The 25,593-nt window shown below is 34.4% G+C and overlaps 6 protein-coding genes across 9 annotated transcripts; 2 read left to right on the top strand and 4 right to left on the bottom strand.

The window, feature by feature from the left end:
• Nucleotides 1-3,456: 3,456 nt before the first annotated feature.
• LOC109583312 (rRNA methyltransferase 1, mitochondrial-like) lies at nucleotides 3,457-4,194 on the bottom strand. Its single transcript, XM_019998599.1, has 4 exons — nucleotides 4,164-4,194; nucleotides 3,981-4,117; nucleotides 3,819-3,927; nucleotides 3,457-3,601 (listed from the first exon to the last, which is right to left on the bottom strand). The coding sequence occupies exons 1-4, from the start codon at nucleotides 4,167-4,169 to the stop codon at nucleotides 3,572-3,574; spliced, it is 282 nt and encodes a 93-aa protein (XP_019854158.1). The 5' UTR covers nucleotides 4,170-4,194; the 3' UTR covers nucleotides 3,457-3,571.
• LOC100641006 (dCTP pyrophosphatase 1-like) lies at nucleotides 4,178-7,865 on the top strand. Of its 2 annotated transcripts, none has more exons than XM_019998598.1 (4): nucleotides 4,178-4,310; nucleotides 4,359-4,466; nucleotides 4,517-4,551; nucleotides 7,599-7,865. In XM_019998598.1, the coding sequence occupies exons 1-4, from the start codon at nucleotides 4,210-4,212 to the stop codon at nucleotides 7,799-7,801; spliced, it is 447 nt and encodes a 148-aa protein (XP_019854157.1). In that variant the 5' UTR covers nucleotides 4,178-4,209; the 3' UTR covers nucleotides 7,802-7,865. The 2 variants fall into 2 exon arrangements, with proteins under 2 accessions (XP_019854157.1, XP_003387930.1); XM_003387882.3 differs by having other exon boundaries at nucleotides 4,356-4,466.
• A 1,183-nt stretch (nucleotides 7,866-9,048) lies between these two features.
• On the bottom strand, nucleotides 9,049-12,337 carry LOC105313393 (receptor-like kinase LIP2). The gene is made up of 13 exons (XM_019998610.1): nucleotides 12,135-12,337; nucleotides 11,338-12,091; nucleotides 11,219-11,293; nucleotides 10,937-11,030; nucleotides 10,848-10,879; nucleotides 10,459-10,496; nucleotides 10,395-10,417; nucleotides 10,312-10,332; nucleotides 10,111-10,261; nucleotides 9,569-10,063; nucleotides 9,423-9,505; nucleotides 9,313-9,379; nucleotides 9,049-9,260 (listed from the first exon to the last, which is right to left on the bottom strand). The coding sequence occupies exons 1-13, from the start codon at nucleotides 12,288-12,290 to the stop codon at nucleotides 9,174-9,176; spliced, it is 2,076 nt and encodes a 691-aa protein (XP_019854169.1). The 5' UTR covers nucleotides 12,291-12,337; the 3' UTR covers nucleotides 9,049-9,173.
• A 74-nt stretch (nucleotides 12,338-12,411) lies between these two features.
• LOC105313391 (serine/threonine-protein kinase CTR1-like) lies at nucleotides 12,412-17,685 on the bottom strand. 3 transcript variants are annotated; one of them, XM_019998602.1, is made up of 14 exons: nucleotides 17,494-17,685; nucleotides 16,410-16,465; nucleotides 15,133-16,356; nucleotides 14,330-15,083; nucleotides 14,208-14,282; nucleotides 14,048-14,144; nucleotides 13,942-13,988; nucleotides 13,857-13,894; nucleotides 13,796-13,812; nucleotides 13,711-13,737; nucleotides 12,966-13,660; nucleotides 12,840-12,922; nucleotides 12,728-12,788; nucleotides 12,412-12,675 (listed from the first exon to the last, which is right to left on the bottom strand). In XM_019998602.1, exons 3-8 carry the CDS (start codon nucleotides 15,301-15,303, stop codon nucleotides 13,887-13,889), a joined length of 1,152 nt encoding a protein of 383 aa, XP_019854161.1. In that variant the 5' UTR covers nucleotides 15,304-16,356; nucleotides 16,410-16,465; nucleotides 17,494-17,685; the 3' UTR covers nucleotides 12,412-12,675; nucleotides 12,728-12,788; nucleotides 12,840-12,922; nucleotides 12,966-13,660; nucleotides 13,711-13,737; nucleotides 13,796-13,812; nucleotides 13,857-13,886. The 3 variants fall into 3 exon arrangements, with proteins under 3 accessions (XP_019854161.1, XP_019854160.1, XP_011405079.2); XM_019998601.1 differs by having other exon boundaries at nucleotides 13,857-13,988; XM_011406777.2 differs by lacking the exon at nucleotides 12,840-12,922 and having other exon boundaries at nucleotides 13,857-13,988.
• On the bottom strand, nucleotides 12,586-13,259 carry LOC105313392 (uncharacterized). Its single transcript, XM_011406778.1, has 4 exons — nucleotides 12,966-13,259; nucleotides 12,840-12,922; nucleotides 12,728-12,788; nucleotides 12,586-12,675 (listed from the first exon to the last, which is right to left on the bottom strand). The coding sequence occupies exons 1-4, from the start codon at nucleotides 13,257-13,259 to the stop codon at nucleotides 12,586-12,588; spliced, it is 528 nt and encodes a 175-aa protein (XP_011405080.1).
• On the top strand, nucleotides 17,677-24,754 carry LOC105313390 (phytanoyl-CoA dioxygenase, peroxisomal-like). The gene is made up of 7 exons (XM_019998603.1): nucleotides 17,677-17,966; nucleotides 18,658-18,851; nucleotides 20,414-20,478; nucleotides 20,526-20,569; nucleotides 20,863-20,980; nucleotides 23,003-23,091; nucleotides 24,379-24,754. The coding sequence occupies exons 1-7, from the start codon at nucleotides 17,707-17,709 to the stop codon at nucleotides 24,596-24,598; spliced, it is 990 nt and encodes a 329-aa protein (XP_019854162.1). The 5' UTR covers nucleotides 17,677-17,706; the 3' UTR covers nucleotides 24,599-24,754.
• Nucleotides 24,755-25,593: the final 839 nt, after the last annotated feature.

Genomic DNA, 25,593 nt, shown 5'->3' with positions numbered 1-25,593 from the left:
AGGGAAGCAATTCCAAATACAAACAGACCACAGGGCACTTGTCTGGCTTAATAACATGAAGGACAAGACATCTAGATTAACACGTTGGAGTCTTGCTCTACAGCCATTTGATTTTACTATAGTCCATCGAGTTGGAAAGGCCAACACCAATGCTGACGCATTATCCCGTGCTCCGTCAAGTACGAGTACTTGACGCTGGGAAAGGAGGGAGGAGTGTCATGGAACTGTATAGAAACTGGATTATTACCATTAATGTATATTAATTAATTAACTAATTATTAGTGATTTGTGCATATATAAAGCCAGTTGGCCTTATTTGAAAGAGAGTTCTTTGTTATTCAGCTAGTCTCTAAGTAAAATATTTTGAAAAATTCTTGCGAGCTGTGACAGTCTCTACACTGAATCCCTGTCCTCTCATATCCTGCTTCTTCCAATTTCTTGGAAATCTTCTCATAAATGTGTTTGTTTCTTGAACATCTTTCCAATTGGGACTGAATGGACTCCTCTCCCCATACTTCAATCAGTTTCATAGTCTCTACCTTAGACCACGTCGCCATTTTTAAAAACTAACTAAATAATAATTATTAAAATTACAATTACATAAACGATAAACCAGTATTCCAGTCCTAGTTTGTTTACACTTGTTCTTAAAACCGTGCTGAACTAGGCTGGCATGGCAGATTTTTGGAGGCTGACTTGGTTCGTATCAGCACAGCTCGGAACTTATTTACACACGACACCATTCACTTCAAAACTGGGTGGACCTAGAATTATAGGCTAGTGTAAACACAGTATAAGTAGAGCAATGGGTGCAATACACGACAGTATGAGTGTTAGACGAGCTGCAGAAGAATACTGAATATCACGCTCAACTTTGTACAATCACTATAGTGGCAAAGTTGCTCAAGGGTCTAGAAGTGGTCTGAAACAATACCTCGATTTAATAGAAGAGGCCAAACTGGCATAATGTTTGACAGATAGCTCGTTAATAGGATATTCACGTACTACTAAGCAAATAGTTGAGCTAGTTCAGAATGTAGTTAATAAGAAAGGCATGAATGTTAAAGTTTCCAATAGCTGGTGGAAATCTTTCCGCTCCAAACACACTAGCTGACTTAACTGTCAGAACTGATGAAGTTTTAACTCACATGCGTCTAAAAGGCAGTAGCAATCAAATAATCGGAAATTATTTCGATTTACTCGAAGCAACTATCTCACATCATAAGCTAGCTGACCTTCCCTGTCAAATCTTTAACTTAGATGAATCTGGATTCCCATTAAGCCCAAAGCCTCCAAAAATAGTGACAAAAAGGAGAAAAGCACCCAATTGCATTATCAAGCAATAAAAAAACTAAAATTACTGTGTTAGCATGCTGTAATGCTGGTGGATACGCTATCCCGCCATTGGTGATTTTTGCTAGAAAAACATTGAATCCTGAAATAATCTTAGGTGAAGTTCCAGGAACAATATATGGACTAAGCTAAGTGACTCGGGTTGGATTGATTCTGAGATTTTCAAAACCTGGTTCACAAACCACTTTCTAGCTTATGCTCCACCAGTTCATCCTCCTTTATTATTGATGGATGGTCATTCAAGCCATTTTAGCCCCTTATTTGTCAACTGGGCTGCTAAAGAGGATACAGTTGTCTTTTGCCTCTCCCTCATTCCACCCATAAAACTCAACCATTAAATAAGGGTCTATTTGGCCCTTTAAAAAGAGCATGGCGAGAGAAATGTGATGATTACTTGCTTAAAAAATCTGGTAAAGTCGTCTCAAGATATCAATTCTTTTACTTATTTGGTAGAGCATGGATGAAAGCTGTGACTCCTCATAACATTTTAAAAGGTTTTGAAGTGACTGCTATTTATCCCATCAATCGTTATAAATTGTTGCCTAAATAAACCACCCTCAAAAAAAACGCACTGGTTTGTTCATTCCTCTATTAACTCCTGTCCGCCACTCACTTGTACCTATTTATGATGCTTATTCAGATGATGCTTTTTTGTCAGATAAATCAGAATCAAACAATGATCTCCCTATTCCAACTCCTCCTTTGCAGTCTGATTCACCTCCTTCACCTTTTCAAACACACCCGAGCAGTGTGGCACCATTCACTGCTAATCAAATATTGCTGTTTAGCAAGCGCAAGGAAGAGGGGTATGATATTACTACAGACGATAGATACAATTACTGGTTGTTACTGGAAAGTAATGCAGAGGCTGCAGTAATGCAAGAACCCCGAAAGAAGTCTATAGTTACTAAAATTATCAGAGTTCAAAGCGTTCTCCCATCAATTAAATATCCAGACATGCAACAAAAATCAACTGCACGAGTGCTAAAAAGTAAGGAATGTCTAGCTGAGATAAATGAAAAACACTTTAAGAAAATGGAAAAAAAAGAAAATCAGAGGAAAGAAAAAACTAAGAGAACTGAAAAGCAAATCATTACAATTATTTCGCAATTAATTTATTAAGAAACAGGAGCTGCTAGAGGTGGAACAGCTGGAGGTAGAGGGAGAGGCGGAGCTGTTAGAGCTAAACTTAGACAAGAAACTAATTTAACTGATACTGGAAATGGTAAAATCATACTAATAATATCATTTATCATTTTAATGATATTAGGCAAAAGTGAGGAGTATGGAGGAATTCAAACAGCAAGAAGGAGAGGCACAGCTGTTAGAGCTACAGTTAGACAAGGAGCTAATTTAACTGATACTGGAAATGGTACAATCATTATTATCATTTATCATTTTAATGATATTTGGCAAAAATGAAGAGTATGGAACTGGAGATAGAAGAGGCAGAAGTACTGAGACAATGCAAAAGATTATGATACAATTATTAAAATAAATGATTCTTATGAAGTTTATGTCAACAGAAGACAAGAGTGATTGTGAACTGGATAAGTGTTTAAATCTGAATGAAGCAGACTGGGTAATGTGTTTGGAATGTAACCGGTGGTTTCATTGTGTCTGTGCATCAGTGTCTACATGTATATTCAAAGCAAGACAGTCTACTTATGTTTTTTCTTGTAGTAAATGCAAATAATGACTTAAATATTTCAATGTTTGACATACATGTACATTGTTATAACTATTTCAATGTTTTTAATTGACAAAAATATTAATTATGCATTACCATAATTATGGGTGGAGGAAAGGCTATGCAATATGCATTGCGAATTGCACACATGATTAATGCATACCAGCTGCAGCTTGCAGCTGCATCTGACAGCAAATACAAGCCACCAGGCTATCGTTTTACAGTCATAAACGCAGCTAAAAAAGAAATCAGGCTCCAATTATACAAATAATGAACATTCTGAATATAGGCGTCTATAGGTACATGTACACTGGAATCTGTGTAAAGAAGACTGCAAGCTGTAATTTGCTGCCTATACACTACGATGATAGTCCTTTCTAACAGTACTGCTGGGTAGCCATTAGTACCTTCTGTGCTGTATAGTAGCCATCATCCGTGGAATGGAATTTTTTTTACAAAAATATGTTTGTCCAGACTTGTCCTTAAAAAGCTTCCTGTCGAAGCAAAAGGAATCCATCCATTCCAATGTTACATGTACCCTATAGCTTTGTAACAGCTCTAAAAAAATGCAAGTATGGAATTTTGATACAACAGTATAGCAAAAGAGTACCAACGTCTACTTGATGGGTGTGGCCGTTTATTGGCGTTTTACTCAAGTTACATGTATCACATAGCTGTCAAAAATTCCCATAAGCAAATCATCATACACAAAATAGGCCTATTAAACGTTTTCATATTTCATGGTCAACACAAAATCCCAGGCCACCCTACAAACCTGATGTGATGGTTTCTTGCCAATGAGGCCCTCCAATGTTTCTTTATCTACCCTGTATAACTTTGTACCATGCGACGAGACATATCTCTTCACATTTTCTGACACCAACCTAAGAGAATTAATAAATCTAACCCACAGTTACTCTACACAAAGTTCACAAACCATTTTAGATCCTTCTCAAATGCTCCTTCCATAAATCCTTTTTGAAGTACCACACTATAAACACGACGCCTAGCTGCCTGTAGAGCAGCTAAACAAGGAGCCAAGCCAAATAACAGCTCACCACGTCTTCTAGGTAACTAATGATTATGCAAAGTCGAGATAAGAAGTGAACACTGTACATACCTTCATTTGCCACGTGGCAGACTATGGTAAGGTGTGTCTTTGTAACATGGAGGGTGAAGCTGGAGCTTGCAGCACAGCAGCCACAGCTAGTTGTCCTCTTAAGAATCAAGATAACACTTTTAGCTCCAGTTTGTCCCTCGAGCAAATGTAAGTTCAATTATCGATGATGAGTATTTTGATTCATTTGTGTAGCAGAAAGAGGCAGAATCAGTTTTCTATGGAAAGAGATTGGGAACAGTATCATACCCCTAGGAACTTGCTCTTAGCTCTAGTGGGAGAAGTAGGAGAACTTTCGGAAATTTTGTAAGTTTCTCAGTATTTATAATGTGTCTATTTTTCTTTAATTTATACAGTCAATGGAAAGGAGAAGTTGATGTGGGTCTACCAGGTATGTAATCATTAATTAATTCTAATGTGAAAATTTTGGCATTATAGTCTATCAACGAAATCTGTGTTAATTAGCATAATGATATTCATCTGAGTACTGTAAAACATAAGACTTTCTTGGTGGCCATTGTGGAAGATAATGATTGTGTGAATAAGCTAGGCTAAAATCTGCCTTCTCAGAGGTTCCTAATTGTTGCATTGGTATATGCAAAATGGAGATTGAGGTTGGAATTTTTTCTCCCTTGATATGGCTCCTTTGCTTTGCTGACAAAAATGGTAAAATTACACCTTTTCCCCATTGAAGTTCTTTGCGGCGGCAGAAATATGATTTTCTTTTACAGTATTCTATGGTCTTGCCACGCCTCTTTGCTACCTACGGGGATATGTCTGGAGACACTCACGGTAAAAATGTGTGCTTCATGCAGAGAAATCCACATCCTAATCAGATTGCTCGAACCACATGTAGGACAAGTAGTCATTTGACCAAAGAGCTCTGTTTAAGACAAAAGAAGAAGAATGAGGACCAAATAAAGGCTGGAAGGAGCCTGTAACACTCCCTGGACTTCTTTCTCAAAGTTTAAGAGCAGCATTATTATGCTGCTTACTACAACGACGCCATGGCACTTATGACGTAATAATAAAGTCACATGTTTACAATAAAACGTCATCAATAAAAAATTAATATTATGGCGCTCTGTAAGGAACTGCTGCTCTCAAATCTGCAAGAGATGTCCAAGAGGCTTCATTCTTGTCCTCTTTTAGCTGCAAAGCATCTCTTTCAGCTGTTTTGACTGATCTGGCCTTCTCTGTCACATGATATAGAGCCAACTACATGGTTTTCTTTGCACACATTTTTACCGTGAGTGTCTCCAGACCCTTCTTCCACAGGTAGCGAAGGGGCAGGACGAGACTAAGTATTCTAATGATTATCATTCATGAATATTGTGTTGAACTTTTGTGGTTTCCAAAGTCATTTCTATGTATATTTACACCAATGGCATGCTCGTAAGTATTATGGATTTTTGTGTGTCACTATAATAGAGAATATGCATGCTAAATATTTTCATTGCAAAATAAATGTCTTCATTGCATACTGTAATAACTTTCAAGAATAAAAATTTAATGTGTTAGATGTCAGTTTGCCACTGGCAGCAACGGAGAAATGACAGAAAAGCCTTTGTTCCTGGAAACCGCTTTGTATTTCTTGGCAGCAAACTTTCAGGTGACTACTAGACCCCATAGAGGATATGTATGCTAAGCAGGGTTGTTGTAATTATTTAGAGTCATTAATCATTATGATTACAATTATTTGTTGATTGGCAATGTAATGATTCGAATTAGAATTAGCTTTAACAATTGACTAAATCAATCATTAGAATTAGAATTAGTTTGAATGATTTGTAATTAAATTATTAATTTAATTAGATAACATTTAGTTAATGAAGGTTTTCAAAGTATTTTAAGTAAGACAATAACAGTCAGTACGTCACATCACATGCATGAATGCAGAAAGTGAGAGGAGACTGTGACTATGCCTGATGTTTCACTTTTTACTCTATAAGTTACTTTTTAACGACCTGGGGGCGTAGCCCCCAGGTCGTTCCTATAATTGATTTCACGGTCGCGCTATCTATATATATATATTTATTTATTTGTATGTCCACACTTACATTTCTTCTATACACGTTGTATTGGAGAAATAACAAGCCTTAGCAACCACCCGCCCACGCTCCTTTACGTGAGTGGGTGTGGCCACGGCAAACAAAATGGCGGCTTACACATGGGACAAAGTTAAGAGCTTTCTAACAGCAAGAGAGCATAGAGATACTGTCTAAAGACTTCTCTAGAAGCATTATAAGGTAGAGAGAGCCTCTATAAGTCTTAATAATGACCAAGTTGTACTTGCAAGGTGGTGAAATCAATTATAGGAATATTTTTTACCCTGTTACGCTTGTTTCATGGGCTCCTGGTAAATGCACAGTAACTATACAATGATCACCTAATTAAATTACTTGTTGTTTTATTGATTACCATTAGAATTACAATTAGATAGCATAATCCTTATAATTAAAATTACAATTAGAATTAGCTAATAATTGCTAATGATTGCTAATTCCTAATGATTAAAATTAGAATTACAACAACCCTGATGCTAAGTATATTTATTGCAAAATATATGTATTCATTGCATACCGTAATAACTTAAAAGAAAAGAATTAATTCATTGGACATCAGTTTTCCATTGGCAGCAACTGAGAGATGATAGAAAAAGGCTTGGTACCAGGAAACTGCACTGTATTTCTTAATAGCAGTCTTTTGGGTGACTACTAGACCACATTAGATCATCAGAATGCTTTCTAAGCTTTCGAAAAGGGCCTCAAGAAGGTAGCAAGGCAAGAAAATGTGGTGTTTGCCCCCACTGAACTCTTAATAAACTTGACGTCCAACATGGCAGCCAATTTACTGTGTGGGTTAAATGTACGGTACTTAAAAGTTATGAATAATCTTAGCACGTGTATCCTCTATTAAATCCTTAGAATGTTTTCTAAGCTTCCAAAAAAGGCTTCAAAAAGGTAGCAAGGATGAAATGTTTTTCCCCCATTGAACTTTTAACGAACTTGATGTCCTGAATGGCAGCCAATTTATTATGTGGGTTGAATATATGGTACATAAAAGTTATGAATATACCTCTATTACTATACTATTGTATAGAGCAAGCCACCAGTGTTCAGCTACATTTATTTAAAACTGGCTCATGCAAAGTGGGAATTTTATAGTTGTCAGTTATAGCTGAGATAGGTTATTCAATTTTAGAGTTCCAGTAAGGTCAAAAATATTTATGTAGTTAAAGCCCTTAATAAAGGATTAAAAGTTAAGGGCTATTTTTTAGGTAATTTTTGGCTTACTCTACTTTGGGCAACTTATAAACTCAAATTAAAGACTTAGATTTTAAAAGCTCCAGCTTGCATTAGAATATTCAATACCTAAAGCTGCATCTTCCTTGCAATGATTTTACTTGCAACTGCTATTGATTTTATATTTTCCTAGGATGGTCTGATAAAGATCGAGCCCATGTTGGTGAAGAACTAAGTGATGTCCTCATATATTTAATTGAACTGGCTGAGAAGTGTCATATTGACTTACCATCAGCAGTTTTACGAAAATTTGAACTGAATTGTAAAAAGTACCCTCCTGAAAAGGTGTATGGCTCAAGCAAAAAGTATACTGATTACATATCTGATGACAACTGATATTATTCTGCAGTCAATGTAATCACCATTTATTGTGAAAGACCACTTACATAATAACAAAAAATTATTGTGAATAATGTACATAAGAAAAGTTCATTCTATCTTTAAAAATATAATTACAATTAGTTCTAACTTATTTTAGCCTGCTCTAAAATTAAATTTAGAAGGTTATTCATAAGACTGAGTTTCCATTTATTTTTGGGTACACAATGTAGTATGTTTCTGGGAATTTTTCCCTTTTTGAGTATATTCAATTTAATTGTTAATTATTGTCATGTTATTTTAGTGCATAGGAGATACAAATGAGTACTGCCTAGATTTTATCAGCTAAGAACACTCCTTAATGCCTATCCTACTAACAATGCATAACAAAATTAAGGAATTGACGCTGTCACTATATACTTTTTGTGCAGTTTTTTATTTAATTTTAATTTAACAGGGCTTTTCCATTCATGAAAATGATAATTATAGCTTTCACTTCGTTTCTACTCGACATTATATCTAGCAAGCTGTTGTTAATATGTAACTGTCATAATTATTGTCTAATGAAATCTAACTGCATGTTAGCATTAAACTTACTTAGAGTTTCTGATTTATTGAACTTAAGGTGTGATAAACTTCAAGGTCGGAATATTCTGTGCTTCAATATATACACAAACATTTACTGTAACAACTGTTTTTGGCAGTGCTGTTTTTTGTTTTTCAGCTATCAAGGCTGGGGCAACTTGACATTTGATACAAGTTGAGTTCTGTTACATAAACAAGAGTGGTGTACTTTTAGTATGATCGTTGCTGTAAAATAATGTTGGCAAACAGATTAATACACTGTAAACCCACTAATAATTATCTTATTTACTATCCATTAGTTTTAACTACATGTACTTTAATTATTGGCCTAATTTTGTTAAAGTTATGGACGTATATGATTGTCAATGTGCAATTGGTTACCTTAGTTGAAAAATTGTTAAAATTAATGGGTTTTAATATACCCACCACTGCAAAAAAGTTAAACATAAAGGTCGTTAAAATTAATTATTTGCATTTACAGTGCAATGAGACTTGCTCACTGGATGCTGATACTCTACTAATATCAATCCATTGAATGCCTCTATCAATAATGCGCTATTATAATTTTGTATGGTTGAAAAGGAGATACCTATCAAAAAGATTTTGGACTAGGTGTGTGAATACTCTGGACTGGTGTGATTGTGCACCATCATCTGATAAAAACAATGTAGATCTAGTAATTGTGTTATGGTGCATGTGCATTCACATGAACTAATAATATTTATGAAAAAAAATTAAAAAACCAGCAGTACTGCAGTAGTGCTCTATTAGTCAATTTCACACACAACTTATTTATATTAGCATTTTAGTAATGTAATTCAATTAGTTTCCCATTTATAACTAAAGGATTCATTCTATAGAAGGTCACAAGTTCATCAAGACTAGCAAAACTCTAAAAATAATTATTATTGTCATGTGCTGTGACCATTTCTGCTATTAAATACCTTGTCTTTATCACAATATAAATGCATGGTGTCTAGTGAGTAATATCCATTTGTGTCCCTGTATATCCTATAAATAAAGAACTTACAGCAGTAATTATGTATATAATAACCTTATATGACTTATTGTTTTCTCAAAATACACTGACAAGAAATACTCCCCAGTAGAATTTGAGCCAACAATAAAAGTTCCATTCTGAAAAAAATACACAAATGTCTACATGAAGTCTAATGGCAATATGTATATATATATATATACCTTCTTCTCCCTTTCCATTAGGATCCCTTTTGCTATAGTGTTACTGATGTTGTGGTAGTACCATTCATGGGTCAGAGAATTTCTTGACAACTCCATTGATTTAGGATTAGAAATAGGTATTGAGTCAGGATCATCTTTTCCATCATGTTTTCGTGAACTTGGAGGAGGCAATAGAGTGACTTCACCAAATGCATTTTCATGAGCATGAGAAAAACATAAACTTTCATGCTTGACAGACTGAGTAACTGAATGAGACGGTAAACTTTTGTGCTTTATTAACAGCGGTTGTGCGCATTTATGGGGTGAAGTTCTAATGCCTGATACATTTTGAGATCGTTCTCTGTAAGATACATTTGAGCATTCAGATGTTGGCGAGCACTGTGATGGGGATGAATAAACTGATGTCTGTGCAGGTTGTCCCATTGACTGAGCTAAGCTCTTTTTTGGCAAAACTGGAGAAAATGTAAATTTTTTAGGTGTTGGAGGTGTATGTATCTGTAATCATTGGCAAAGTTAAGTATAATTGTAACAACTACAATTACTTCAAAACATGAGCTGTGTGTAGTTGGTAAGGGACCTGAGTCCACACCCCAATGATTTGAAATTAAAGGAGATGATGGTCGGGTAAATTTTGAACTATGATTTTGTGAAACTCGAGGTGGGAGAGGCGGTGGTTTCTTTTCAACGGTGAAGCTTACAAAGATAAATCTAATTTCTGAATTAGCTTAATTTTTATACAATACCTTGCCATCATAGACTGTGGCCTTGATACAATTCAATGTGAATTAATGCTATAAATGTAAGTCATGCAACTTAAGTTATTTACCTATTTTCTTGAGCATCAGGAGTCTAAATAATAAGTAATAAATTACATTGGGAAAAAATTATACCTTTTTTGCAATTTTTTTTCTTGATACAGGGGCTGAACCTAGAAAAGATTTAAATGGTTTAGAAAAATCACTAATGCTGTATAATTTGTAATATAAGCTATTGTTTATTGCTACATGTGTGACCCATTCTTCAACAATTCCTTGATTCAAACAACAAGGATGACAAAATCAAGAACCAAAAGATCATTAATAAAATTCAATATTTATAGAAACCCTGCATGCAGGAAATATCAAAAGAAATATATAGTTACCTAGCAACACAACTAACTACAGCTAGATGATAATGATAATAGCTATAAAAATGAATGCATGTACATATGCACCTTAAATGATAATATTACTAATAATAACAATAGCTCACACTACAATATTTCACTTTTTATAAATACCTGGCACAGCTTCTTGCAGAGAAAAATTCCACCTTATATTAATGTAATGATAGAATAAAAATACAATAAATTAATTAAGTGTAAATTACTTATTAAATTTTATTTTTTTGTTTCCTGGACTTTCCTTTCTTTCTGAACTAACAGCATCCCTAATGTCTTCACATGAGAATGAAAGTCTTTCTTCTGTATTTGAAAATTAACAATTATTATTTTCAATATACAGTGGAAAATCTGATGTGAAACTTCTTTTTAACAAAAACTTTTATGCATTAAAAAAATTTTAGTGCACCTACTTCGTTCCACATAAGCTAAAAACTGCTCTTTAATCATGCATATTCAAAAGTTCAACTATACCATACTACCATTCTAACCTGTAGACTTAATACGGGCAGTTACATCAGCAAAATCATCATCATAGTTTTTGTATCTGTAACTTACTTGTGTACCTGTGAAAGTAATAATACAAAGAGATACAAGCTTAATACTGTACCTAATTTTTGTTTTTCAAGTTTATCTAAGATTCTTTCATGAGTATCGTCAAGATAATTACCACTTGAGGCATCATCAGGTGAAGTATATGCTGTAGCTTGAATAACACGAATAATGTAGCTCATATTGGGCCTCATAGCAGGATCATTTTCAAGGCAATTTTTTACTATTGGTAACAATGGATGATGTCTTCCCATTCTTGCGACATGTGAAAATCTTCTTTGCCATTCAGTCAAAGGATCACTAGGCAATTGGTTTACAGGAACAGGGGGATCTTGATTAAATATATGTAATAGAAGACAACCATATGAAAAGACATCAAATTTGAAATCATAAGTTTTATTCGGAAGATATGCTTCAGGAGGCATGACAATAGGATTACCAGGTACAAGTGTGTGACTGCGCGGCCTAGTAAAATCAACAATCTTGGACACACCAAGATCTGATATTTTAGCACTGAATGATTTTGTGAGCAATATGTTTTGAGCAGTGAGATCTCGATGAATAATAGGTGGTGTTCTGTTGTGCAAATAATTCAAACCATTAGCAACATCAAGCAGAATATCATATTTCACTTTAAGTGGCAAATTAGCATCATCTAAGTATTGAGCAAGCGATACTTGAAGACGCTCCATCACAAGTATAGGAATAGAAGAATCAGGAGGAAAATATACGCCCAGCAACTGTACAATGTTTGGGTGACGAAGTTGGCTATGATTTACACACTCCTGCACAAAGTTTTTCACTAAAAATGTCTGTAACATTTATGAACTTATTTTATATTATAACGATGCTTACTTCAGCTATAACATTATGGAGTTTCTTTCCAGCACAAGAGAGACCACTAACTTTGACTTCCAAGATGACACCATAAGCTCCACGGCCTAACTCTTTTCCTGTTACCTCAACATTATTCAGTGAGAGAGCTTCCAGGGGCTTAAACAAGTCATCCATTATGCTTTGTTGTAGTAATATGTGGGATGATCAATTTTATCACTATGAAGAATAATAGTACAAGTTGTGATAAGGTTAAGTGCCTAAAACAACACTTCCTTTTCTCTAAACTGATACTTAATTCAGCTTTCTCCTATACATTTTCTTCTAAAAATTTGCATACACATGCCCTTATACAAATTATTTCAGTATGAGATATGTACCATTACATGTATGTGAATAAAAAATAGAAATTTATTCACTTAAAATCCATTAAAGTACCAGTAATAATAAATATTTAATAATCTTGGGATTTCTATAAATCAGTCAGTACAATCAATTTGTCTTCCACAACCAAAGGTATCTCTCTGTAATAATTTACAAGTTCATCAAGACCATCAAAACTCTAATATATTTTCACAAAACAATGAACAAATACCTAAATAAATAAATAATACCTTTTTATTATTGCAATACAGACCATCCAGGAAGAATTTTTCATTCATGTCCTTGAATATCCTATAATGAAATGAAAGCATTATGACACAATGTAACAAATTTATTATTAACCTCATGTGAATTGCCTTCTGTTCAAAACACACTAACAAGTAATATTCTCCATTGGAATTAGAATGAACAATAAAATTTCCATTCTAAAAATATGTATCACATTTATCTCATATTCTAAAACCATACCTTTCTTTCCCTTTCCAATAGTATTACTTCTGCAGTTGCATTACTTATTTTGTGATAATACCACTCATGAGGGTTAGATTGACGTGTTATCCATCTTGGTGAATTAGGGTCAAAAGGATACAATAAAGGAGTGACTTCATGAGAGTCGTGCAAATTTTGAAATTGTGAAGTGACTTCACTTTTATTCAAGCAAGGTAATACTTTTGTTGAATCACGTGACCTTGGGTGTGATGTATCCTCATCAAAATTAAACATTAATTCATGTTGTTGTTCATCTTTTTGTTTATATTTCATTTTTCTATTACTTGACAAACGAGGTGACAAGCCTTTCTCTGAAGAAAATGCAAATTTGTTAGGTAAAATTGGTGAACTGTATGGGGACTTAGAACATGCTGAATCAATCTGGCAATATAGTTGAGATCTTCGTTTATGAATAATTGGCGGTGTAGCAATCGGAGAGTTTGGTTCAGAGTCGAAAGAAAGAGGCTGTGAACTGAATGGTGTCAAAATTGGTGAATTACAATGAAGAACTGGAGAACAATTGTTACTGGTAGAAGCAACCGAAGAGACACGCCCATTATGTATGGATTGTGAAGACTGAAATTGACTCCCTAGATGTTACAACAGGTGAGCTACGACAAAGCATAGGAGGATCATCCTCGACAGATTGTTGTTTTTGAGGAGAAGTAGTGAAGCTTTTATAGTCACAAAATATGTTATTTGCACACAATATTAATGGACATACTTTGAGATGGACGATTGTGGCCTTAAACTGCAAAAACAAGGTTAAATTCAAACTATTTCATGTTTAATGTAACAATTAGGCCTACCGCTTCTGCCTAAAAACCTATAATTACTGATAAAAATTTTATCATAATAACAAGTTGTCACCTTTGAAGTTGCTTGATTTTGAAATTTTCTTTAAAAACCTAGTGCATAAATTGTTAAATTTTATACTTACTTTCATAATATTTACCACTGGGAGATACATGTAGATGTACATCATCTTGCAATAAATTTGGACTTCATGCAATGTATTGTTGAAAGTTCTATAATGAAATTACAATGTAATGTATAATTACTTCTGAATTGCCAGGCACAGGTCCATGTCATTTTGATTTTCACACTCATTTGCTGCACTATGAATGTCTTCACATGAAAATGACAATGCTTTTCCACCTATTTGAAATAAATGATAATTACAATCAAAATTGTGATTACAGTCCATAATCAAAGCATTACTTTTAGACCTAACAGCACTAGACCTAACAGCACTAGACCAAACATCATGGTGCAATCTCTGCGACATTTCATACTCTACCAAAACAGCTAAAAATTATCATAATCATAAATTATTAAGGTACCTGATTTTTGCTCTTTCTTCGAAATGATCATATCATATAGGTGACCAAGATCCCCAACTCGAGTGCCATCATCAGGTAAATTATCTGAAGTAGATTGTACAACATACATGTATATGAGATGGTTCATATCTGGTCGTTTAGCTGGGTCATCATGCAAGCAGCTTCTAGTTACTGGTATCAGTGGATGACACATTCCCATTTTCAAAAAATGTGTGAATCTTCGTTGCCACTCACTCAAAGGATCAATTGATAACTGACTGACAGGAAACGGCCATTCTTGATTAAATGTGTGAATGATCAGACAGCCATAAGAAAATACATCAAGCTTATAATCATAAGGCTGATCATCAAATGCTTCAGGAGGCATAACTGCAGGATTGCCAGGTACATCTGTGTGACTACGTGGCCTACCAGGATCAATAATTCTAGACACACCAAGATCCGCTATTTTAGCTGTGAAAGATTTTGTGAGTAATACATTTTGAGCAGTGAGATCACGATGTATAATAGGTGGTGTTCTATGATGAAAGTAATTCAACCCATTCGCAATATCAAGAAGGATGCTGTATTTTAGTTTAAGAGGCAAAGTAGCTTCAATCAGGCATTGAGCAAGCGAAACTTGAAGACGCTCCATCACAAGTATAGGAATAGTAGAATCAGGTGGAAAATATACACCCATCAACTGTACAATGTTTGGGTGGCGGAGATGGCTGTGATTCACACACTCATTCACAAAACTTTTTACTAAAAATTCCTAAACACATCATTCCAAATCAAATTGTCAGTAAGCATAATTAATTTACCCCTGCTATGGCATCATGAAGCTTCTTTCCAGCACAAGAGAACCCACTAACTTTGACTTCTAATACGACACCATAAGCTCCACGGCCTAACTCTTCCCCAGTTAACTCGACATCATTCAGCGAGAGGTCTCGCAACGGCCTACACAACTCTTCCAGAACTTCAGGATCCATCTCACTAGTCTCAGCAACGCCCACTCACTTTACAATGCCAACTTTACATTTTTGTAGATTCAACAGGGTTATAATTATTATTTATAAGAACTACCCTTCAGTACTTTTGATAATATACACATAAAAAACAATGGTAGAGTCTACATAGACCAATTCAATTAAACATTCATACAATAGATCTACACAATTTACATCTCAGCTACATTAATTGGATGATCTTTTTACTGTCCAAGGCCTCTCCTTTTCTTGTTGACGTTGATGAAGCTTCATATACTTCTGTGGTGGGACCAGTCCCGGAGCTACTCCAGATTTTGGACGGTTCATTTTTCCTCTCTTAATACTAGAATCATATTTGTCAAACGATCCAGTCTCTTCTTGATCTCCTTGTCGCCTCCGTCTCTTTCCTCTAAATGATCTTTCATTCTTTGTTTTATCAACTGGTACTTCTGCTGGACCCAAAGCAACATGCTGCTTGAGGGCTAAAAGTTTAGTCTCCTCAGCTTCTTTAAAAGGATTAGAAAAGACTGAGCCAGGCTCAGCTTTAATGATTCCACAGTGTATGTCATCAAGTTGAGGTAATGGTAAAGGCTTAGAATTAGCTGCATCAGGAGCCAGTGGACTATCAACAGGGCCAGGTGAAAGGCTATACTCAGAACTACCAGTATCACTAGCGCTATCTATATCATCAGCATTAAAATAACTGTGCTCTATTCCAACTTTACTACTACAAGCTCTGTTAGATAAACTTTCCTCTGTATTTGCAGTTCCTGCTGCCTCGTCATCACTCCCACTTGATCCTGAACCATACTCTCCTAACAAACCAAGTGATGACATGATTATTACACGAACATTTATGCTAAATTACTTCCCTAATATGTTGTACTATGTATTTAATAGGTAACGTTAGAGTTTAAATAAGAATAAAAGTTTGCCTCAAGAATTCTTCCCTTTTTTCTTTAGAGACGTGTTAAGTACTCGTAGATTCTCTCCTTCGCTTGAAGCTTGTGTTACAAGTTCTTCTTCAATCTTTCGTCCAATGGCTTTACGAAGATTCTTATAATTCATAATATTGAATAATTTATATTAATACTGGTGCATTAGCTTACAGATTTTACTTTCTCAGCTGCAACTAGTCTGGCTTTCTTTGGTGCAATATAATGAGCTATACAAAAATGACAATATGACAAAGTATAATAGCATACATACATCTAGTATAGCTCATGATTATTGTATACTGTTACACATACATGTACATGTACCTGTTGCTATTTTAATTAATAACAATGTCCAATTTTAAGGATATGTCATATTATGCTATTATATTGATCTCAAGAAGGCAAATTAATAGTGTAACAACCAAATGTTTACAAGAAGCCAGATTTTGGGTATAAATGATGATAATCATCATAATAATAAATATTTATTAGCACCCTGACAACTGCAGGTTCATTTTAGACACAATTTAAACATATACAATACAGTTGGAAAGAGAGTTAAATTTTGTCAATTTGTTGATTGCATGCATCCAAAAATGCTAAATTTAAATTTGCAAATGATGATAATTCCTAGAACAATAACGGCCAATGCTATAAAAACTGCCCAAAATGGAATGAAAGATGCTGCTCTTGTAATAGCTCCTCATTTTACATACTTGCCTCTTTGCACTGGCACATCCAGAAATTGAAAAAGGAGGATGCTGAGGGCACACAAAGCGCGCTGCAATTTTGGCCACACCCCTTTTACGCTGATAGAGGCGTTTTCCTTGATTTTTGTGAATTAAGGGTAGGGTCAAGATAATTTCAAGCATACTGGAACTTCTGACGACTTCTGATCGCTCCTTAAAGCACTGGAAAATGCTGAAATCATGATCAGGAGGCTAGATAACTTTGTTAAGAGGCTTAGTAGTGATGCAAGAGTCCAGGATTTGAGTAATTTTTTTAGCACAGCCATGAGGGGGTGCTCAAGCCCCTTCAGCCCCCCCCCCCTTGGATATGCCAGTGCTTTGTGCTAAAGTATGGCAACCATGTCTCTCCCGTAGACCAAGGACAGGATCGCTGTAGGAATCTCTGTAAAAAATTGACGGTTCTGTCACTTGAAAAAGTGACAGTGTTTTGTATCTCATAATACAATACTACTGAACTCATAATACCAGAATGTACTCTAATACAGTATTAGAATTATACTACTTACGTCCTTTCCTAGTCTTTTGAGGTTTTTTCGAGCCACTGGCACTGCTACTGCTGCTTTTGTTTCCTTTAGACTTTGAAGAAGGAGGAACAAACTTGCCAGATTTCTTCTTCAGTCCTCCTTGAGCCATGCTGCCATTAGAGCAGGTGTGGTCACTGTGGTGTGGGTGGACCCTGAGGTGTGGCTCAGAAGGGAGTGGCTCGATGTTTTGCAAAAATGACCGCCATATCATCATGTACATGTGTTGAAAGATCCTCTCCTTTCTCTCCATCTTCACTCACTTATCCAGAATGGCGACACGGTACAGACAATACAGAGGGATTTGCTAGAGATGGGTTTGTGGTTGTAAGAGGATTATTCTCGCAAGAAGAGGTGGAGGAGACCAAACAACAGATCAGCAGAATCATTAGTGACTGGTATGAGAGGTTCAGAACCTCTGGGACTGAAGGATTAGAACATGAAGAAGTAGTAAACAGGTAAGATTATATTTTTGTAGGCATGAGATTTTTTATCTATTATCTACATTTAAGTCAATTAAATTAAAATTAATATTAGCAATATTTATGGTCTTATATAACTCTAAAACTACTGGATGCATTGAGGTCAAATCTCAGCAAGTTGCATTTCTGTATATGTGCATCAGCAAATTATATTTTTTTTCATTTTGACATTATGCACAGTTTTGTTTGATTGCATCGCTAATGCACAAAAAAGAGTGTGTATGACTCATATTGAGACCTACATGTACCTTTATGTTGACAGTTGTAGTGACAAGATACATGTACAAGTAGTACTTGTAAGGTAAAACATCTTATGAACTTCATTGAAGTGTGGCATCAATGTTAGAATTAAATATGAGAGTTGTGGAGCAATTGTTACAATTATTACAATTTATTAGCATATGAATTAGCTAATGTACATGTTGTACATATTGCTATGGAAATGCTGTATCTATGAAGCTTTAATTACTTAATGGTTTGTATACAACATGCATGCTTGTACTTTACCTGTAGATATTATTTCTTATGTACATGTACATGTGTACTGATACATTTTATTAAATTTTTAAAATTACACACTTAGTTACATTGTGTTTCAAATTGCATAATTATATTAAATAAGCTAATTACATCTGCTCTTAATGTGTACATGTTTATCTACATGTAGGTTGCCTTCAGTAAAAAGTGGTGAGTCTTCCTCTATTGATCCTGAGCTAGAGGTTAGGAAGTTGTACAGGATAGCTGCTCATTTCGAGTTCTTTGCCAAGCAGTGCTGTCATTCAAGGATTGTTAGTATTATAAACCTGTTACTGGGCAATGATATCAAACTGCTTCAGTCCATGGCACTACTTAAACCTCCAGGTAGGTAGGTACATGTACAATGTCTTTCACATCACTTTACTGTATAGGAAGATGTGCATGTATTCTTGGCATTTTATTTTTATGTTTTTTTTTACCATAAAATTAAAGCCCGCAAAAGCAATTAAGTTACTGGTGATATAAACTGTCAACCTCCAATTAAAACCACAAAATTCCCCACAAGGAGCAAGCCATTAGGCCCATATATAACCTGCTGTCAAATGTGCATTAAACAGTGCTTTTTGTCACTACTTTATGTGATAGTTCCATTTATTGATAAGTAAATTGTTTACATGTGTACAGTACATATTGATTGTAATTATTGACATGTAGTAAGCTAAGAATTAATGCAAGGTTACCACAGAGTTCTGGCATAGTGCTCATGCACACAGATTCTTCTCAGTGAACAAAATACCAAAATGTACTATACAGGGGTATTTTTTTTAATTGCTAGGAAAGAATTTTTAATTTTTGTAACTTTTTCTAATGCATACATGGTCATGTTCTTGTGCTTTGTTGGAATTTGGAGCTGATTCTGATGAAAATTGAATTTTTAAGGATTTGCTCAAAAATTGGGCCAACGCCTCTCAGCTAAATTTCCCCAAAAGTGACTTGCAGAGAATTCTCTATTTTTGTGATATTTTCTAATGTATTGTTATATTTTTGTGTAGAAAGTTTGAGCGGATTTTGATTGAAATAAAGTTTTTTACCAATTTTAAAATCTTCTAAAAATTGGGCCAAAGTTCGTTTACAGTATTCCGTAAATCTTCTAAAAATTCAGCAAATTAAATTCACCTTAAAATCAGTAATATTGAAAAATTAGAGGTTAAAAATGTTTTTTGTAGTTTTAAATAATTTTTATTGACTAAATTGGAGGGAGGGTCATTCCAAAGTCTCAACTGCTTGGTAAGGTAGACTGAAGCACGTGGTCAATCATGTGCCGAAATAAGAGGATTATGTCGAAATTAGAATACTCAGCCAGTAATTTTGCATAATCGAATAATTAGAGGTAATTTTGTGAAAATTTGGAAAAAAATATTTAATTTGACGAAATTAGAGTGTTGAATATTTAGAAGATTCACGGTACATGCAGTACTGGGTCTTTGGCTAAATTTTTCTGAAGAATAAAAAAGGATAGAATTCTCCATTTTTATAGTTTTTTGTAATACATGCACAAGTTTTTAATTCTTACATTGTATGTTGTGTAGAAAGTTCAATTCTGTCCAAAAATAGATTTTTATGAATTTTTAAAGTTGCTCAGAAGTTAGGCCAAAGTCCCTGTACTACATGTATGCATAGTATTACAAAATTCTCCATTGAAAAATATATATTTTTTGATACATTATACATGCATGTACATATACATGTTCTTATGTTGTGTAGCAAGTTTGAGGTAATTCGGTTAAAAATTGGATTTGTTACAATTTTTTAAAGTTTCTGCAAAAGCCGCATACATGTGCTGTTGTAGTGCTTGTTAGCTAATGATGCACACCTTTTAGCTCACTGAGCCTGCTTTGTGGAAAACCCTAAATTATTCAACGTTGATTTATGTTTTTTGTTCATAGGATCAGGTGAGAAGAGGTGGCATCAAGACAATGCATACTTTAGATTGGCTCCATCAAGTGTAATAGTAAGTATAACTTTTAAGAGCTCTCTTTGATATTTATTAATACACAGGGTTGTTGGATAGCACTTGATCCAGCCTCATGTGCCAATGGATGGTAATTTACTCTATTATGTAAATGCAAATATTGGGAACATTTATGGCGCTTAATATTGATAATTCTAAAGTATTGGCATTTTTGTATTGGTAGTTTTGCAGTCTTATGTCATTGAGCATGCATGCTTAGTTAGAACTTAGAATATAGAAAAATGACAGATTTTGTTTCACTATAATACTTTTATCAAAATCTATCAATTGATGAAATAAAGCCACACCAAATATTCCCACTATTTTATTCCTTGCTATACATATATTTGTAGGCAACTGAAATTGTAACTTTTTGTTCTCTAGTATGCATGTTCTTCCTTCGTCTCATGGCACTGGTTTGTTTGAACATGGTGTACCTAATGATGAGTCTGATGCTAGTTTCATTGAGTATGGGATGTCACAGTATCCTAAACCAGAAGAGGTATGTACAAGGGTATAGGCATATAACTAAGGGCTAATATTGAGGAGGTCAGGTAATGCATAATGAAATACACTGTGACACCATACTGTATAATACTTAAATGTACATGTACGTGTATGTAATGTTATACTTTACATTTTAACCTCAACATTGTGATCATGATTATTTTCATGTACATATGCTGTATAGAAAGTTTGAGCTGATTTTGATTGATACTGTAATTAGATATTTGTGAATTTTTAAGTTGCACATAAGTTCGACAAAAGAGAATTTATCAAAAATGGCTAAGATAGCGTTCTCTGTTTTATTACAATTTCTGTTTCGTACATGTATACTATGTCCCAACTGAGTTTGGACCAAGAAAAACTGGAATAACTTTTTATAGAAATGTGGGATAAGGATGAGACTTTTATAGGTTCTTATTCGCCCAATGCCGCTTCAGGATCTCAGGTTTTGCATGTACATGCATACATGCTCTTATGTTACATTAAAAGCCTTTTCATACTGGCACAGTTTTCGAAGCACTTTGATGCGCTTTGTTGATACAGCTGAAATAATGATCCTGCACTAGCTGCTGAATTATGTATCATTTTGTGTTCTTGTTGCCATTGGTTTACATTAATCGAAGCCCATCACTTCACATCAATCCACCTCTCCAGGTGAAGTGAGACTGATGGCATTGATGAGCATTAATTCAAAACCACTCTAGTGTGAACAAGATTAATGTGCATCAATGCACATTACTTTGGCCAGTGTGAAAAGGCCTTAAAACTTCAGGCCCGTAGCCAGGGGGGGTGATTGGGGTGACATGTCACCCCCCTTTTGAGTTAGTACCTTTGTTTGTTTGCTTAAATCAAACATGTATTTTGGTATTTCATGTGCATCCAGGCCTACTTGTCACCCTCCATTTTATGTAACTCATACTTCGTCACCCCCCTTTTTGTAACCCTGGCTACGGGCCTGAACTTTGAGTCAATTTCAATCATGTACTGGTATGACCTACAAGACCTGCTATTCCTGGTCAAATGCATACTTTTCCCTCCAGAAAACTTTGACATCTTCTCTTTCATTACCTTCTGTAGACCAGGTTCTCGATCTGGTTCTTCTGGGAAACTGTATTGTAAATATCATACATTGTCTACTACCAGACACTTTTACTTTGCTCGTGTTGTCAGATTGTGGAACAAATTACCTTCAATAGACCTCTCTAAATCCTATCCCTCTATTAGAAAACAAATTATTGATTTTTATGGTTACATTTTAATTCTTTTTTTGATTCAGACTCCCCTCATACATTCCACTTTGTGTGCCCCTGTTCTACATGTTTCATTTCTTAATTTAAATGTTTTTAAATTTTACTTTAGGCTACACATTTCTATGTGCTAGTCCTTCAAAAATTCTCCTGTTTATGTTTTTTCTCTTTACAACTCTTGTCCCTAAATTTTCTTTGTTTTGAAAAGATAAATTATTATTATTATTATTAATCAAAATTAGATTTTTTTTTTCATTTGACAAACTACATTTACCCGCTAGCACAGCTAGAATTCTCTAATTTTCTGATGTATACATACATATATGTACTGGTATACATGTGCATCTTCTGACACATTTTTAATCAATTGATTCTGAATAAAATGGGAATGCAGCCATTAGCACTAGTTTGTTACACTGTATTTTACTCCCTGACTTTCATGCACATGTGCGTGTATTAGAATTTATTGCAAACTAACTCTTACATTTACATGTACTTGCAAGTTGTAAAATTAAAAAGAACTGCCTCTTACATGATCTACATGTACGGTAAGTGATTTAACACTTATAGTTGCATAGCAACTTTTGACTGACTCAATCTGACTGCATGTACATGTACAATTGTATACGCTGTATACATGCATGTACATGTACACATAGTCAGCAAACGCCACCCTTAACCTAAAATACAGCTCAATAAAGAGCAATTTATTAGGACTATTGTGATGTTTTGGGTATTAAAAAATAATACACTTATCATATCCACTATAGGTAATCCCAGTTATACTAGAGCCAGGAGATGCTTTGATATTTCATGGAGAGCTTGCTCACTATACACCACCTAATGTCTCGCAGCTGAGGTAATTTGTTTACGAAATGTAATAATAATTGTACTAGTTACATGTAGCATTAACTTCTAATTTTAGCAATATCTCCCCTTTTATTGCAAATCAGAAGTATTGCAAATTTGCAATACAATGAAAAAAGATTCCAGAAGAACCAGACTGTAATTATCTAAAATAATGCTGGCAAGATAAAAAAATTTTGTGGTTCCCTGATACTGTACATGTGTACATCTATATGTATAAATATTTACATGTACATATATTATTATATGCAACTAGGTGAGGTATTATGGAATTTATTATACCAAGGTCTGTTAGGAGAGGTTGATAGGACCATGCAAGTTAAGCTAGCATAATTTGGAGCATAATAGGGCAAGTTATTATGCTGGCATAATGGGGGAAAAATTTCTGGCCCTATATCCCTCATCACATGATTTCAGTTCAATATGACAGGTGGTACAAGTACAAGTACAACAACCCAACTGCTTGTACCCACCTATGCAGTCTAATGGCTTAAACTATTCACTAGAAACATTTTCAGATTTTGGCATCATTACAATACAAATACAACTAGAGGAATGCAAAACACTGAGGGGCTCATGTAGATCCCGAGCCACACTATTGTATACATGTATGAAGTTATTGATGTACAGCTACATGAGCAAGCAAAGCATTATTGAACATTGAATTCTTCATGCACTTATGTGGCTTAGAAATATAATCAGCTAAAAGTAATAAACGAAAAATTTTTGATATTTTTACTATACTTCATACAATGTAGCATATACAATGATAGCTGGAAAATTTAAATGCAATACTTAATTTGGCGAGTTGTTATCTTGTATTTTTTGTTAAGTACATGTACTCCCATATTTTCTTTAACTTTGCCTCTGCTTTATTAATGCTGGAATCTCACCCACAATTTTGATTTAAATATTTCAAAAGTGTTATCTTATTCAGTTTCCTGTATCACATGCAACTCATGACAGAATGGTCAGAATCTACTTATTGCATTTATTATTTACATTTAAAATATTGAACCAGCAATCTATTTCTCCACTAAATTTTCCAGTATAATAGTCAGTGAAAATCAACCTTAAACTGAGACAAAGCCAAAAAAGTTAAGTTACCTTAACTTACATTTACATGTAATTTTAGTCACCTTTTGTCTTTTATTATAGTTACTGTTAAACCTTTTTATTACTTTACCTTCACATTACAGTAACAGTAGTAACTAAGACCATCAAATTTATATTGACATATGAAAACCTACATGTGATGATGAAGTGCTTTAATTATTAGGAGGAGATCAGTACAGTATCATTATGCTGCTAGCTGTTGCAAGTTTATAAAGTGTCCAAGAGATGAAGAGATTATAAGGACATCCACAATGAAGGAACAGCCAGAGACTAAACCACATTACTTTGATTGTGATCCTAGCTGTCATGAAGCCACTTATTTTCATTACAGAAAAGCTGAGGTACTGGTTAGTGGCAGAGAGTATGGAAATGACTATATTTGATCTCTGTGCTACAATCTTTAATTTTATATTGTGTATTATATAATTTTATAACTACACTACATGTATACATGTACATTGTACCTATTATGCTATATCTAATATTGTCAAATTGATACCATTTTAACTATTGTTTATTTAATTTTAATTTATTCTATTTCCTCTTTATTTTTTAATTTGTCACTGTTAATTTTGGCTAGCGATAGCTATTTAAATAAAATTGCACCTACATTGTACTTATTATTGTTTTAGTTACAAGGCTCATAACTCTATAATTTGTGGATTATTGCATGACAGAATGTACAGATAACCATTAAGAAGCCTAAGGACTATAAATACATGTACATGCATAAATTATTGCACATAAATGTGGTTTTCAGCAAAACATTTTAAGACTAATATCAGAATTGGCTCAAACTTGTCCATCAATCAAGGTATTTAAAAAATGTTTTGTAGGATTATTAGCCATTTTAATATAACCATATACATTATACATGTACTTGTCAATATTTGATAATCCACAGTCTGGCATTATCACTGCACAGTGAATGTATTTTCATCTTCAGTAACATTGTTTTGCAAGACACAATAACTGTGTTTTTTTATACTAATGTGTACTTACTCTTGTGGATTGTACATGTACATCCATTCTGGTCTCCATTTAATTTTGGCGTCAGGAGTCTGGCTACTCCTACATGTACACGTAGCTGAGTAGCCGCAGTCAACAGCTGTGTACATGTATGTGTTATAGGGCTGTTCAGTACAGCCCTAGTGTGTACATAACAAGTGTTCGTGACTTGGATGTGATTCCTTAGGAATAGCCAAATACTAGGAATAACTTATCAGACAAGTATTAGGCATGAATATATTTACAGTATCTATCTGGGAAGTGTCCTTTATTGTGAATAAGTTTCCATTACATGGAAATGGAATATTACCTAAACATCATAAGTGTAGCTCATAATCATGAACTGTGACAAATTGTTATGTCAAGCAGG

Source organism: Amphimedon queenslandica, unplaced genomic scaffold (assembly GCF_000090795.2).
Source record: "Amphimedon queenslandica unplaced genomic scaffold, v1.1 AMPQUscaffold_13312, whole genome shotgun sequence".
Taxonomy (NCBI): domain Eukaryota; kingdom Metazoa; phylum Porifera; class Demospongiae; order Haplosclerida; family Niphatidae; genus Amphimedon; species Amphimedon queenslandica.
Note: the sequence above shows the minus strand (reverse complement) of the source record. Positions and strands in the feature narration are given on the sequence as shown.